The 14,221-nt window shown below is 39.7% G+C and overlaps 1 protein-coding gene across 1 annotated transcript in view; it reads left to right on the top strand.

Annotated features, from left to right (window-relative positions):
* ppp1r14bb (protein phosphatase 1, regulatory (inhibitor) subunit 14Bb) overlaps window positions 1-14,078 on the top strand; it is a 20,488-nt gene extending 6,410 nt beyond the window's left edge. The window contains exons 2-4 of the mRNA XM_024287605.2: window positions 11,761-11,844; window positions 11,919-11,951; window positions 12,034-14,078. Coding sequence (XP_024143373.1) covers window positions 11,761-11,844; window positions 11,919-11,951; window positions 12,034-12,102 — 186 coding nt within the window. The 3' untranslated portion in view covers window positions 12,103-14,078. The remainder of the gene's footprint in view (window positions 1-11,760; window positions 11,845-11,918; window positions 11,952-12,033) is intronic.
* Window positions 14,079-14,221: the final 143 nt, after the last annotated feature.

Here is a 14,221-nt window from a genome sequence, read left to right as displayed (position 1 = left end):
AAAAAAAAAAAAAAAAATGAATCGATATTTAATGAACTTACATTAAAACATTGATTATTTTATCAAACATTATTTCTATATTTGTTCAAATCAAATATTTGATGTTTTGTTATTTCCTAATAAAGATTTTTTTTAAATAATTTTCTTTGAGTAGTTCAATGTTACTTTCTTATTTAAAGTTTTTTTCTGTCAAATATCTTCATTACTTTTGACTGGGTTAACTGCCTTAACCTAACATTTAGTTGTTTTAGGTTTTTCTGTTCTGCCATTCATTTGCTTTTATTATGTCCAGTGAGGCTGAAACTGTTTACATCCCAGCTTCCATAACGGCTTTCTTGCTGGTGTTTTATTGAGACTGTTAAATTGGTTCTAGACTCTTCCTCTGGGATGGTGGGAATGTTCTTGATTCCCATTTAGCGTTAGCGGGATTCAGTAGACTATAGTTTTGACTCCGCTCTGGCTCTAGGGTTGAGTCTGGACCACATCTCTGAAGTTTTTGCTGCAGAAATCGTCCGCCTCCAGGGTGAAACTGTGAAACGATCAAAGCAGAGGTGTGCTTGTAGACGTGGTTACGGTGGGCGCCGGGGCTGGCATCAGCTGGTACGGTTCATAGGTGTGGACTCAAAACGGTTTGAAGTCCCTGTGGAAGAGCCGGTTAAAGCTTCAGCAGGTTTACAGGGATTCGTCCCAGGAGATGCATTAGTGTTTGAAAGCATTGCAGTTCGTGGCTTTATTCCATCTCTGAGCTGAAATTTTCCTCTGTAAATGATTGTAAAACATGTTTGTGTAAAGATGTTGTAAGTCTCATCATTGCACAACATCAGTTAGAAAAACAAACTTCACCAAGTGGTAAATTTGGACTGAGTTTGCTTGGAAAACATTTGTTTTAATAAAGTAACTGTCAATAAAGTTTCTAAACATAATATTTGTATGTAAAAATATCAACAGAGTGAATCTCTTTCAAAGTGATTGTTTTTCTTCTGCTCCTGATTCACTTTGATTTTAATAAAGAAATACTAAGAAATGCAATTTTAAGCTTAATTTTCTTTATATGCAGAGAAAAAAATCACAAGAACATATTAAACATGTCATTTTCATCGGAGTGGGTCTTTAAATGCTGCAAAAAGTTTGTAGTTAAAGTGCTCCTCTAGTTTTGACAAACATTGATTTACTGAGCAGGAAGGAATGGTCATATTTGGGGCCGCATGTTTAAAGAACTTTTGATTGGCGTGACTCTACAGGAAAGAGGGCGGAGTCTACTACACATGCATGTGTGGTTAAACTGAGTAGTGAATGAAATGAATATGTGACACTGTGAGTTTGTTGTTTAAATCTGCATGTAGTGAGAGTGTGTGAAGTTCAAGCTAAATGTAAAGGTCACAATGATAATTCATATTTTTAACTGAGACATAAATATTTTTGTGTTTTTAATAATTGTCTTAATGTTTTTCTATTGAATGTTTATTTGCAATCTTTTACTTTTACACATTTTGAAGTGTCTAAATCATTTATTTCTGTATGAAAATAACATGGTTTAAAAATGAATACAGATTTTATGATGAAGTATTTAGAAAGGTCAAATTCTTTTTAGGTTACAAGAAAAAAAATATGAGTCCATTGTTAATCTGCTTTAGATAATCTGTTAGGATCAATCACTGATTCAACTCAACACTGAATAATACCAGATCATTAGAGGATTAGATTATCTCATTTGGTTTTATTGTGAGGTAAAGTTGTAATAGTGAAGTCTGTATACAAGACATAATAGTTTTCTTTACACGTTACATTTAATGACATCAAGTGAAAATGGGAACCGAAAAACAAAGATTCCAGTGTGTACACAAATGGTTAAAAACAGGACTGAGACTTCCTCTGCCAGCGGTTAGAGGGAAATTGTCCAGTGAATGACATGGCAGATGATCAAGTTAATGTTAAACCCCTGTGTAGAATTCATAGTACTCCTACTCGCCTTCAACTACATAATAATAATCTACAATAATCCTTGTTTGTATGGGTTCTTTCTCTAATCTGCTTGTAATCTTGTTTCAATCTGATTGTTGCGGCTCTGACTCCTCTGACCTGTAAAAGAGCAGACCGGGAGGGAAGGGAGTGTTCACCCCTGTGAAGTTTTTGAACTGTAGTTATTAAAGGCGCCTTTTCTTTTGAATTTAAAGTTGAATATAGGATTTTTAAAAAGCAAGGGGTCAAAATCTTTAAAAAAAAAAGCAACCACAGCACTTAAAAGAACAATATAAAATCACAGAAAAAGAAAAAAAAAATCTGTTTGTACCAACCAATTTTGTACCAAAGTTCTGTATTTGTGTCCATTTATATCATATCAGGAATGCTAACATAAAACTTGGCTAGTTTTCCTGGCATTCTGATGTAGATTTTCCAATCAGCTTGGCATCATTGTCCTCCAGCATGACCCAATTTGATCCAAGCTTTGGCTTCCTGAGAGGTGATCCCTCTGCAGCCGAAAGGATACTTTGTTCTGCAGCTTTTTATGGTCAGTTTAGTGGTAACAAAAGTAAAAGGTTCTGAATCTATAAAACTCAAACATAATTTTTTATGCTAACAGGAGATATTTTCTTTAAATGCACCAGTGTATTTTTTCACAAAAGCCTCCTCATATATGCTTAGGTTTGTTCAAATGTATTAGTATTTAAAGACAGACTTGGATGAAAATTGTGTGTTTTAGCCTGTGTTTTTGGCATTTTTCTAATGATCGAGAGCATATATTAAGATTCAAATTGCATTTCTAAGTATTTCAGTATTTAAATTGTTGTGAATCAGGAGCAGACAAAAAAAAGATTGTATTTGCTACATAGAAAAATGCTTTATTCTGGCGTGTCCATTTATATCATATCATATTCTGTGTAGATGACTAGATCCATATACGCCTTTGTTTTCCTAAACCGAGTTGGAATGTGAGGGGCTGTAAGTTAGCCGGAGAGTAAACGGATGCTCCATGCCAAATTAGAGATGAATTTATAGTGAACTACTCCCGCTTTACAGAAACTATGTCCTAGAAAACAACACTCTTCTTTATTGACGAAATAATCAAAAATAAAAAAAACACTAGAAATGCTTTTACAAAAGATCAAAAGATGATCTGAGTGGATTTTTAAACATTTTTTTTCTAATGTTTATATCTTTGTTACGTTTTTGGCTAACTAACAATAAATGAGACATCGACTTTCACAAGACACACCTTTAACCATCTATAAAGGATTATTAATCACGTGGAAGCCTAAAATTGTGATAATTATATATCATATATGTTTTTTGTTTTACTTTCAAAAAACATGTTTGAGTTTAAGATAAAAAAAGTAAAAACTGGACTAAATCTTATTTTCAATATCTCTATGGCATTCAAAACCTCAGAAATCGTTAAAAGATGACACATTTTTGAATTTTACTGTTGACATCCCTCTATCCGCACTTTCTCTCATGGGGAACGGCGCTCACTCAAGTGGAGCTGAAACTTAAGTAGTCACTTGAGACGCCGCCTGATTCCAACATTGCATGTGCGCCATTATGAACTAATAATAGTCTGGTAATAGAGATGGATAACTTGTGTTAGTGGTGCATTTATAGGTTATGTGGTTAAGGTTAAAGGTTATTAATGCTGTATCTTTTTAGGGGATATTAGTAGGTAGGTGTGCCACTAACCTTAATTGATTACTAATAGATTTATAAAGGCGGTAATGAATCCTGGAGGATGAATCCTATCGATCGTGGAAGCTTTTCATCTCACCACTTTGGGTTCCTCTGCTTTGAATTGGCTTTTAGTTTGAGTGCAATAAAAGTAATACCCTTTTGACATCACTGCTTTAATCCAAGTTCAGACATTTAGTCCAATCTCCTGTTCAGCCCGTTTACTTTTTATTCTCTTTACTAAATTATGTTGGCATATTGTTAGAATTTTTTTAGAGTGTCACACGATCCTGTTTTGAAGAGCAGCAGGTTAGGTTGAGCTGAGAGTTCCCCAGAGGCTTTTGTTCTACCCCAAGGGACACCACAGAGTTTGGGTGGAGAAGCTACAGCACAGACATGTTCAGTCAACACACAGAACGCACTGAACCGTTCCAACAGCCCAAGCAAACTGATGTGCAGGGCATTGAACCGTGCAGCGAGCAGGCATGACTGGGAACAGGGACTTGTTGGGTTACACATTTCATGTTTAGGCTCTAATGCTTTGAATACAGAACTCTTGGTGAAATTGCATTAGTTTGACAACAGTGGTGTTTGTAGTATTGACAAACTGGGTCAGTTTTGATATTTTGTGGTATGCTTCTCTAGTTTTGATTTTTCTATGTTGATACTTTACGTCATCACACCAGACTTTTTCTTTGGAAAGTCCTGTTGGTTTGGTAAGAGTAAAATCGGAATTCTTGTGTGGCTCAGTCAACCAAATACCCTTCCAAATACGGCTTTTGGCTCATTTGCAAGTGGACTTTGGTGTGGTTTAGGGTGTAATCAGACTGGAAAAGTCTGTTTATCCAGACTAAGTCCGCTTCATTAGGTTCGGATGAAATCCTAAACCTTGCATTTGGTCTGTATTCAGACTGCCGTCTGAAATTTCCTGTTCCGGACTAAATAAGAACACATGACCAAAGATCTCTTCAGTCATTGGCCAGGTATTATGAGGCCTGGGCAAAGCAATGAGAGATATAATAATGGAAGTGCCACGCTTAGCATCCATCTAGGGATAGTTCACTTATTCAAACTTTATATTTTGCCGATCAAGTTTGATCTTCTACACTTTTTACTGCTACTATAGTACAGTGGAGGCATGCTGCAAGGCGGTTACTAAGGAGACAACGACTATTATGTGCACTCAAGTGTTTAAGACATATAGATTGTTGGGGAAAAAAAGTGATAGAAACAATGTGAATAGTGTTAAAATTTGTTTACTACTCTATTGACATCCCATAATGCCTGGCTACAGTGTTTGTTTCGCTTTAATTGTTCCTCTCCGAGCATGGAGCCTATTCAGACTGAGGAAACTCAGAGCAAACCGGAGCTCAGTCTGATTGGAAAACTAATCGAGACCACCTTGAAAAATGGATCAGAGAGCGGTTCCTGGTTCCGGACCATTGTCCACTTGGGTGTATTCATACAGTTTTACAGTAAATGTAGTAATAAAAAAACTTGCACAAACATGAATAAGCATGAAGCATACATACGTTTCAAACGTCTCATTGCTATTATACTGGGGTGGGACAGGTCCTTAAAAATAGGTCCTCAAATATCCTGCTACCTCCAGACTCAGGCCCTTCCTTGCAATGGCTACTAGTTGCGTTTTGCATCTGTGTGACCGATAAAATGCAAAAGACGAGACGTACACAGATCTTGTGGTGTTCAAAGAGTTCATTTTCATAAAAGAAAACATTGCAAGAAAGCGATGAGCACGAATAATCCCATTTTCTATCCCTTTTCCTGCCTGTAAGCTGGTTATAAAGCAGCGGCTACATCTCATCTGCCTGCAGCTCTTTCTGTCTTGTTTTTTTCTATGATTCAAAACAGGACATCATTCTCTTCCTGTGAGGAAGTCCATCCAGCTGATTAGATGTGCTATAGAGATGAAAATCAACTCGACACGCTCGAAAAACAAAGGTGCACAAAAGGCTCACACGCAAGTGGTCGGGGAGATTTAAGTACATTGCATTGATTATGGATCCCTGTAGTTTTGTGATTTATGTCTGCAAGTTTGAGTCCGCCTCACCGCAGCCAGTCTCCACTTAGATTAATTACACTGACAAACTATTGCTAATCTAGTCAAGTCTGCCCTTTTCAAGTGTCCAACATACATAAACACAGCCATATAATTACACGCCCCTTCCTCTTTTATCACCCAACTTTGGTTGCTCAAACAGGAAGTAGATACTTTAGCCGTTTTAGCACCAAATAAATTCTATTGGTAGAGATGAGAGCATACAGGGGAAGCAGTGAGTCTGTTATTGTGTGCTCTGTAGGCTCCTGATAAATGTGTGTGTTTGTGTTTGACAGACAGAGATATAGGGGGAATGGAAAGCAGCAGGTGATGACTGACACAAAGCATCTCTTTTTCCCAGCACCCCCTCTGACCTCTCAGTGACTCCCTGTTTCTATCCCACGTTCTCATGAGCAATCTCCTGCCTGCAGCGAAGTGGTCCAGAGGCTATGAGCAGCCCTATTACCGACACACACACACAAGCTGATTCTGGAGAGAGTGATAGTGCCAGCTCAAGAGGAAGGTTATTTCAATAGACAACTACTCTGTTCACAGCTCTTCCATTTAATCCAAACGCTTGAAAAGATAAAACTAGAGCTCAACCTTTTATAATTCATGCTAATCCTTGAACACATCTTCAGTCTCCAAATGACACTCCTGTTAGCATCCCTATAAACATATATGACAGTAAATAGGCATCAATGCGATTCATTACATCACATCCTCTAAACAGCACCTCCACAAAACACAGCAGTTGTTTGATTTACCAGTAAACACAGTTCATTTCTAACAAATTGGTTTGTCAAATCTTTATTTTACAACCAGTTGTTTTGGGTTTTGATAAAAAGGAAAAATAGACAAACCTGGACACATCTAAAATCCACAATGTGTCTTATATATGAATTCTAGATGTATTTACTGACCTGGAATCAATTTTTGTTTTTTCAATTCATGTTTTTATTTTGGCAGAAATTGTTCAATGTGGTCTATTGAATCGCCTACCTCTTGGCCCCGCTAGGTAGTCCTCGCTAAGGTCATCGTATCATGTTATCTGACTTTCGTTTTGCTTGCTCCTTATACTCAGAAAACTACAGTATTTTAAGTCAGTTTTGGAGTTGTGTTCTTCCTGTCGTTTTGGTCAAGTATGTGGTCGCCAGACCGCAACTTACTTTGAAAAATGGGGGAGGGCTTTATAGCCTCGTTTACACGGTCCGGTCTGGTATTTTGAGCATTTCCACTGGTAAATGGATCCATTAAACAGTTCTGACCCGTACCTCTTGAGGGCCCCAATTGGTTGTAGGTTCATGCAAAATGGAACGAGATGGTTGGGGTGAAGCCGCTGTAGCCACCTGTTGATTGGCAGAAAGTAATGATGACGTTAGAAAGCGCTCATTTCAGCTAACGTTTCCAACAGTGGTATTCATCTTAGCCGCCCACAATGTTCTCTCAAACAACATTAAATTCCTGTTATACACGATGTACCAGAAGTAAAGCAAGAAAAAGATAAAAAGCTTCTGGATAACCTCCATTGTTGTTGCTTTTCTATTTGTCGCACTATGATAGCGCAATGACACAATAGCGGAAAACAAACCGCTCAGTGGGAGCGAGGCTTAACTGAGGGGAAAAGCTCGCCAGAATTAACTGGACCGTACTGTACCACTCCTTACCGGACCGCTCAGTGGAAAAGAGGCTTATGAAGCCATTCTTGAGATGATAATGTGACAGTCACATTTCCCAAGGCCACGCCCACTTTTAAACCAATTCAGTCTTAAATTTAAACAACAAATTATAAAAAATTACTGCCATTATTTAATCCAATTTCAGAGATAAAATCATTGAATGAAACATTTCAATTATTGTTATTGTTGGCCCATTTCTATTGAACTTAGTGCTGGGTTTCCAGAGGAGATTACCAGACTCTAGCAAACTTAAATCCAGAAGTGAGGCGGTTGTTCTACCTTCAAACACAGAAGAACATTGGGTTGACAGTGTGGCAGGAAGTAAAATAATGATCAGAACTTTTCTGTACTTCCTGCCTTTGACTTCATCTTTTCTCTGTTTTTTCTTCCCTAATTAGATAATCCTATTCCAGATGAACACAGAGTTAGTCATATTAAGTAGCTGCAGAAAAGTCATAACCTTTCTTATCATTTCACCAAAGATAGTGTAGTAGCATTTACTGTAGGTTCTCGTTTGTCTTTGCTTATTAATTATTGAGTCAGCCGTTGTAACTGGAGTTTATCTGATATGGCTTTGTTTTTTTTGTTTTCCGTTCTTGCTCAATCTCTGACTCTGAACCACAAGTCTGCACATGAACTCATCGTGGGAGTTTGTAGTGAAATGATGAAAATCTTCTAACCAGCTGCAAATTACAAGCTCCAAGGACCAAAATACACAAACGGTTTTGAACAATGCCTGTGGAGTGAGAGTGACAAATTACAGTCTTGGAGTCCCTCTGTCCCCGTGCCAGCTCCACCGCCGCCGCCGTGGGGTTATAGCTGCAGCGCCGACCGGCCTCAGCCCTGCTCCGTGGTTGAACACACACAAGCCGTTTGAAGTGAAGATCATTGTTTGATGCCGCACGGCCTACTTTTCCTTCTTCGTCCCTTTCCTCCATCCGGCCTGCTCTAACCATTACTTCCAACTTCCTGTCTCCCCCCTCCCCGTTCTGTTGTGATCCCCAGCCAAAACAGCGCTCGTGTGCTTTGTTTCAGAGCGGGCCATCAGCCGTCCTACGGTGGCTCGGCTATTTATACCTTAGTTTGTTTCTGACGATGCAGGAAAGCAATAGTTGGGCATCCATCATGCAGCTTTTGATGGGTTTGTGTTGCTCTGCTGCTTATGTTGTGAAGTGTGTGTCGACGTTGGATCAGAAATGTGGAAGATCTGATCCTTGTAGGTGGCCTTCCATGACCTACATGCGTGTTTTTGCTCATCCGTGAAACGTTTCTGAAAGATAAGAAGTTGACGCATCTGCCGTTTGCTAAAGACTTCAGGCTTTCATGCACTTATTGGTGTTAAAGTTTTGAGCTTTTCTTTCCCTCTGATGATCACGTTTCTAGTATTACCTCTGGACGACTGACCCGACCCACTTATATCTGCAGAGCTCATGTTCTTCAGGTGTTTTTTTTGGAGCTGTCCAAGCATGATGTCGTTACACACTCAGCATTCACACGGCGCGCTCTCATACTGTCACATCTCATTCTGCAGGAAGCCCACTGACGCCTGGTGCTGCCGCTCTGCACGGCGGCGGCGGCGGGCCGATCATATTTGCAAGCTTGTCAGGAGGAGTGTAATTAAATTTAGAGCCCACATGTTTACAGTCGGGCAGCGTGCCGGTTTACAGAGTCTTGGTTTTACTGGCAACAGGTTTACATACAGTGAAGGTTTTTGTGTCCAGTGATTTAAAATCTGCATGTAATGTAGCACGCTAGTCATAATAAATGAGCATCATCCCTATTTCATTATCATATTTGTGATGGATATACATGCAGGTGTGAGTTTTAATAAAAAAGTCATAACTCTGAGATATATCATAAAATTCTTAGGAGCAAAAGTCAGCAATCTGTGAGAATGAGAATAGTTTGATTTCTGACAATATATATAGCTCTCCGTGCTCTAGCTGTGTGACAGCTAACGGGACTAATATTAAATATGTTCGACCAGTAACAGCATTTAGCTTTGGATACACTTAAAATATGTGAAACAATGCAGAAATGTAAGCCTTGGCTGCACCTATCACGTATCGCCAACATGAATTTCCATCAGCTTTTGAGCAAGTTACCTTTGAAGTTTGCTACGTTGGACGACATAAAATTTCAATCCTTTTTTTCATTTTTATTTTGGAGTATTTTGCTAGAAAGGCGAATAATTTGCCTTACATTGTTTTTAGTGACTCTTGGTAGCTTCAAAAGACATCTTGTAAACTCCAAATACTCCACTATTCCCAACGGTATACTGCCCCAACCGGAAATGATTGAGCGTTCTTATACAGAAGTAGGTCGTGCATATAGCCTCTTGGAAATTTAAAATAGATAAAAATATTAAATTTGACAGTAATTCTAGAATTTGAGTGCATGCTCAGGTGTTTATGTATACGTGTGTGTTTGTATGTGCATATGTGTGTATTCTTGTGTATCTGTGAATGTGTGAATGTCAGGCCGTGTGTGTTTCCTTTGCTTAATTTCTGATGCTTATAAAACATAAAGAGGAATAACTTTCTGATATTTAGAGAAAATTATGCTGGAATATCCAACACAAAGAGGAGCTGCTCCTCCTCCTCCTCCTCCTCCCCTCCTGCTCTGCTTCCAGACCTGTGGAGCAAAGGCAGCCTCAGTTCGGACCACATCTGCAGACAACAATAAAGCCCTCCAGACTCGGAGAGTCCGTCTGGAAGATTGTTTTGGAAATCCTCCCTCGTGATTCCCTGCTTTCTTTGTCTCCTCTCTGAAGCCTGTCTTCCGGCCTTTTTTCTGCGCCTCCTCCGCCTCCCCCTCTCCTCTTTTGAGCTCACTCGACTCAACAGCTCTCTCAGAGATCCACTTCTTAACCTCTTCGCTTCCTTCCTCTGGGCGTTTCTCTTCACCCGTCACAGATTAAACACGTCTCACATTCTGTATTAAAAACTACATTTAGGCTTTGAAATATCCGTATTTTTCCATAAAAGATGGAAGTGGAGCCACATCCTGTCCTGATCCGCTGTGTCTCCTCCTGCGCTGGTGTCTGTTATAAGCTGAGCTTTGCTTGACAGTAAGTCTGTCTCCTTGAGTCTATCTCGCACACCCAGACTGTGATGGATCCTCACTCTCCACCTTTTCCTCCCTCCACCCATCATCCCAGCTTTTCAATGCTCGTTTTCTGTCATGCGTTTACGCGGCAGAAACCCGGCTAATCCGACACATGCACACGCAGCACGCCGCGCCCGCCGCCCCAGCGCCTCCTCCGCTCCACGTGCGCGCCTGTGCGGAGGGATCGGGGGCAGCGGGGCAGGTGCAGGGACAGCTGGTGTGGGCGACTCCGACTGAGATTCCTGGAGAATGACATGAGTGTGGGGTTAGCCGTTGAGCTGCCAAGGAGGGGGGAAATGAGTGTTTGTGTGCAGGCGATTGTGTTGCACCACTTTGACGCTGCACACTGAGCTTTTGTGTGTGTTTGTCAGCAAGCCAGGTGGAGAAAAGAGAAAGTGAGGCTGTGCTGCAGCTCTATATGAAAGTTCATCTGAAAAACCAACAGAGAGAGGCTTCTGGACCTCAGACACACACAAGTAGAACATGTTGGTTTGTTTCTGTATAGAGTAACCGTTAAAATGAGGATTCATGAGGTAAAAAGATGAATGAAAATAAGAATAAATGTTTAAAGTCCCACACCGATCATCTTTTGACGAGGAAAACAAAGACGTAGAAGTGGATGCATCAGAATGGAAGCTTGCAAGCGTATTTTCTATATCACAAATACGCCCTTTGTCTTTTCGTCTGCTCCTGATTGACAACGATTTGAATAAAGAAATACTCAGAAATGCAATTTTTAGCTAAATTTCCATTATATATGTCCTTTATTATCAGAAAAATGCCAAACAGGAAACGATTATCAGCAAAAACCATAAATAAAAATCGTATTTTTAACATGTTTTAGTGGCATTTTACTCATAATGGAGGACATATATGATGAAAATTGAGATTAAAGTTACATTTCTGAGTATTTCCTCAATGAAATTGTTGTGAAAAAGAAATGTAAACAGTTTAGAAGGGTCCCGGCCACCACTCTGAGGTAAATTTCTAATGATCTAATAGTTCAAAACTATGTCCTAGGAAAAAATCTTTTTTTTTTTATTTTAACAGGACAACCACAGAGTTTCATTAGGTTTCTTAAAAAGACAGTAGCTATATGGAGTCATCCAATCATGTGACCAATCTTCTATCTCTATTCTGAACTCTATGGATGAGATGGATCTCCACCGCCCTCTAGTGTTCATGTTGGGAGTCTTTAAATGAAAGGTGTTCGGTGTTCACTCATTGTCCTTTTCTTTGTCTTGTGTTCTGCAGGAGGAGGCCATCCCCGAGCTGGAGATTGACGTGGACGAGCTGCTGGACATGCCCAGTGATGTTGAGCGGGGAGCCAGGGTCAAAGTAAGAGTGTAAAGAATAGATAAATAAATTTAAAAAACTCTGTAAGTAAGAAAACTTTTTTTTCTGTTTTCCAGGATTTGCTGGTGGACTGCTTTAAACCTACTGAGGTAGAGTAGTGCTTTATCAAGAATCTTTAACTGTGTCTTCCAAGTCCTCTCCTCACATGCCCTCATTCCTGTCTTCCTGTAGGACTTCATCTCAGAGCTGCTGGACAAGATCCGAGGGATGCAGAAGCTCTCCACGCCTCAGAAGAAATGAGGAAACCCTTCCATACCCGCTCCCCTTCAGCCCTCACCTCCCGTCTTCCTGCCACGCCTCCTTCTTTTTTTTTAAATTCTTTTCTGCACCAGATCATGAGATATCACAGTTCTGCTTCTTTTGTTCATCATATTTGGACTTCTTTCATTCCTAAAAGCATTTCAATCCTCCCCTGCACTACCCTCCATCTGTCTGTAGGGGGAGCCAGCCCCATCATTTCAAAGGAAATTGCCAACAAAGATGGGGGGAAAAAATAGAGATTTTCTCTTCTTCTTTGTTCACTTTGAGGGCAAGTGGATCATGCTTTCACTCCGTTTTTGTATTTTCATGGTTAATATCGACCTTTTAGTCCGTCCTTCTTCTTAAACTGCGGCATTCGCTGCAGCGGAGCATCCATCGACAGACTTCTTCTTTTCCTCTGTGTGTCATTTGAAAACTGTCCTTTTGGGGAAGAAAAGCCAAACCTTTGACACCACAAAATAAATTCTACTGTATATTTTTAGCCTGGAAATAACCATTTGACCTTTAAACGATCTGAAATTAGTTTTTATTTTGGGCCTTTCAAAATAAAAGGTTTGGGTTCTTGCCCGAAATGTGCAGTAAGCCTGCACTCACACATGTACCGTATGTCTGTGTTGCTTTTCGTATATGTTGCTACTTAATGTACAGCAACTGTTCTGGTATGGAGTGTTGTTGGGGCCTGTATATTCTGCTGTCGTGTGTGACAAATTAGTTCTTAGTGTAGGACTGGTTCCTATTTTCTTATCTCACACGTGGATCGTCCAAACGGGGACAAAAGCTGCCTTTCTTCCATCCCATCTGAACTCTTTGCTGCTTCCTCACTGCGTCTCATTTCCTCCACACAATTAAAAAAAAATCTGTCTCCTCTTCAGCCACAAAAAAAAAATTAAAAAAAGATGGAGTCATTACTCTGAGTGTCCGCCCACGGAAACGCCAAACAGCTGCCTCCGAAAACACAGATGCGCGACACCAGCTGCCAATCATCGTCCCGTAAGAGGCCATCTGTGTCTGATCCTGGGCCAATCAGATCAGATGGGAGTGACTGCGAACACCTGCAGGGACGACGGAGCTTCACTGCCTCTTTTACCACACAAACACACACTGGGGGCCCGCTTCATCCTGCTGCACCGTCTCCCTGCCATCCCCTCCTACCTCCGTCCATACGTCCTCTGTCCTCCCTCATCTCTCCTGAGTTTCCTGTTTTTAAACAGATGTTGCCTTAGGTATTATTTATGTTACACAAACCAAATAAACAGGAGACATTTTTTTCTTTTTCATTTTGGTTTTTTTTTAGATGTGCTACCAGGTGGAGCAACGTCTTACGGAGAAATGTTTCTTTTTTTTTTAAAAAACAATATTTTTTAGGTGTGTTTCATTTTTGCCGTAGGCCTTGATGCAGTGATTCTGTTCAGATAAACCGTGTGTTTGAATGCTGGTCTGTTTATAAACCGTGATCCTTTTCTTGACGCCAGGCCTTGGACTGATTCGTTAGCTGAAGATAAAATCCATTCAGATGCATTCTTGGTGTGATTGCTTTTGCCTTCTCAATGGTGTTTCCAGATTGATCGACTGCTGTTTTTTTTTTTTTTTGTTTTTTTAAAGTTTCTTCCCTTTTTGGATCAAAATTGCACCAGGCGAGTTCAGTCAGTCAGCAGCTGAATTTGAGTGGATTTTCATTTTTAAAATACAACTTTTGGATTATTATACCTTCTTAGACTGTTATTGACAAGTCTTTTTTTTACTGTTTGGGGAAAAAATAGGATTAAGAAACTGATTTTACCATCAAGGTTAAATACAAGAGCTAAACCATGCCGATTAGAGGTGTTAGGGGTTGTACAGTTTTTAAAAAAATTAGGCGTACCAACAAACACATGTAGCAATATCAACAACAGGTCTTGTTTTTGCCCAATTTTGTTACACTTTTATGCAACTTTAATAAAAATATGTAAAACTGACACTTTGTGGATTATCTTGTTGTATTTTATTGTCAAAATCTGTACCTCATTTAATTATTATAAATGAAACGGAAAAAAAGTTGAGCATACTTTTTAATGCTCATTTTCATTTAAATGTTCGCATTTTAATCACGTGACCTATA

The sequence above is a fragment of the Oryzias melastigma genome, linkage group LG18 (assembly GCF_002922805.2).
Source record: "Oryzias melastigma strain HK-1 linkage group LG18, ASM292280v2, whole genome shotgun sequence".
Taxonomy (NCBI): Eukaryota; Metazoa; Chordata; class Actinopteri; order Beloniformes; family Adrianichthyidae; genus Oryzias; species Oryzias melastigma.
The sequence above is the reverse complement of the archived record's forward strand: the minus strand, read 5'-3'. Positions and strand labels throughout refer to the sequence as shown.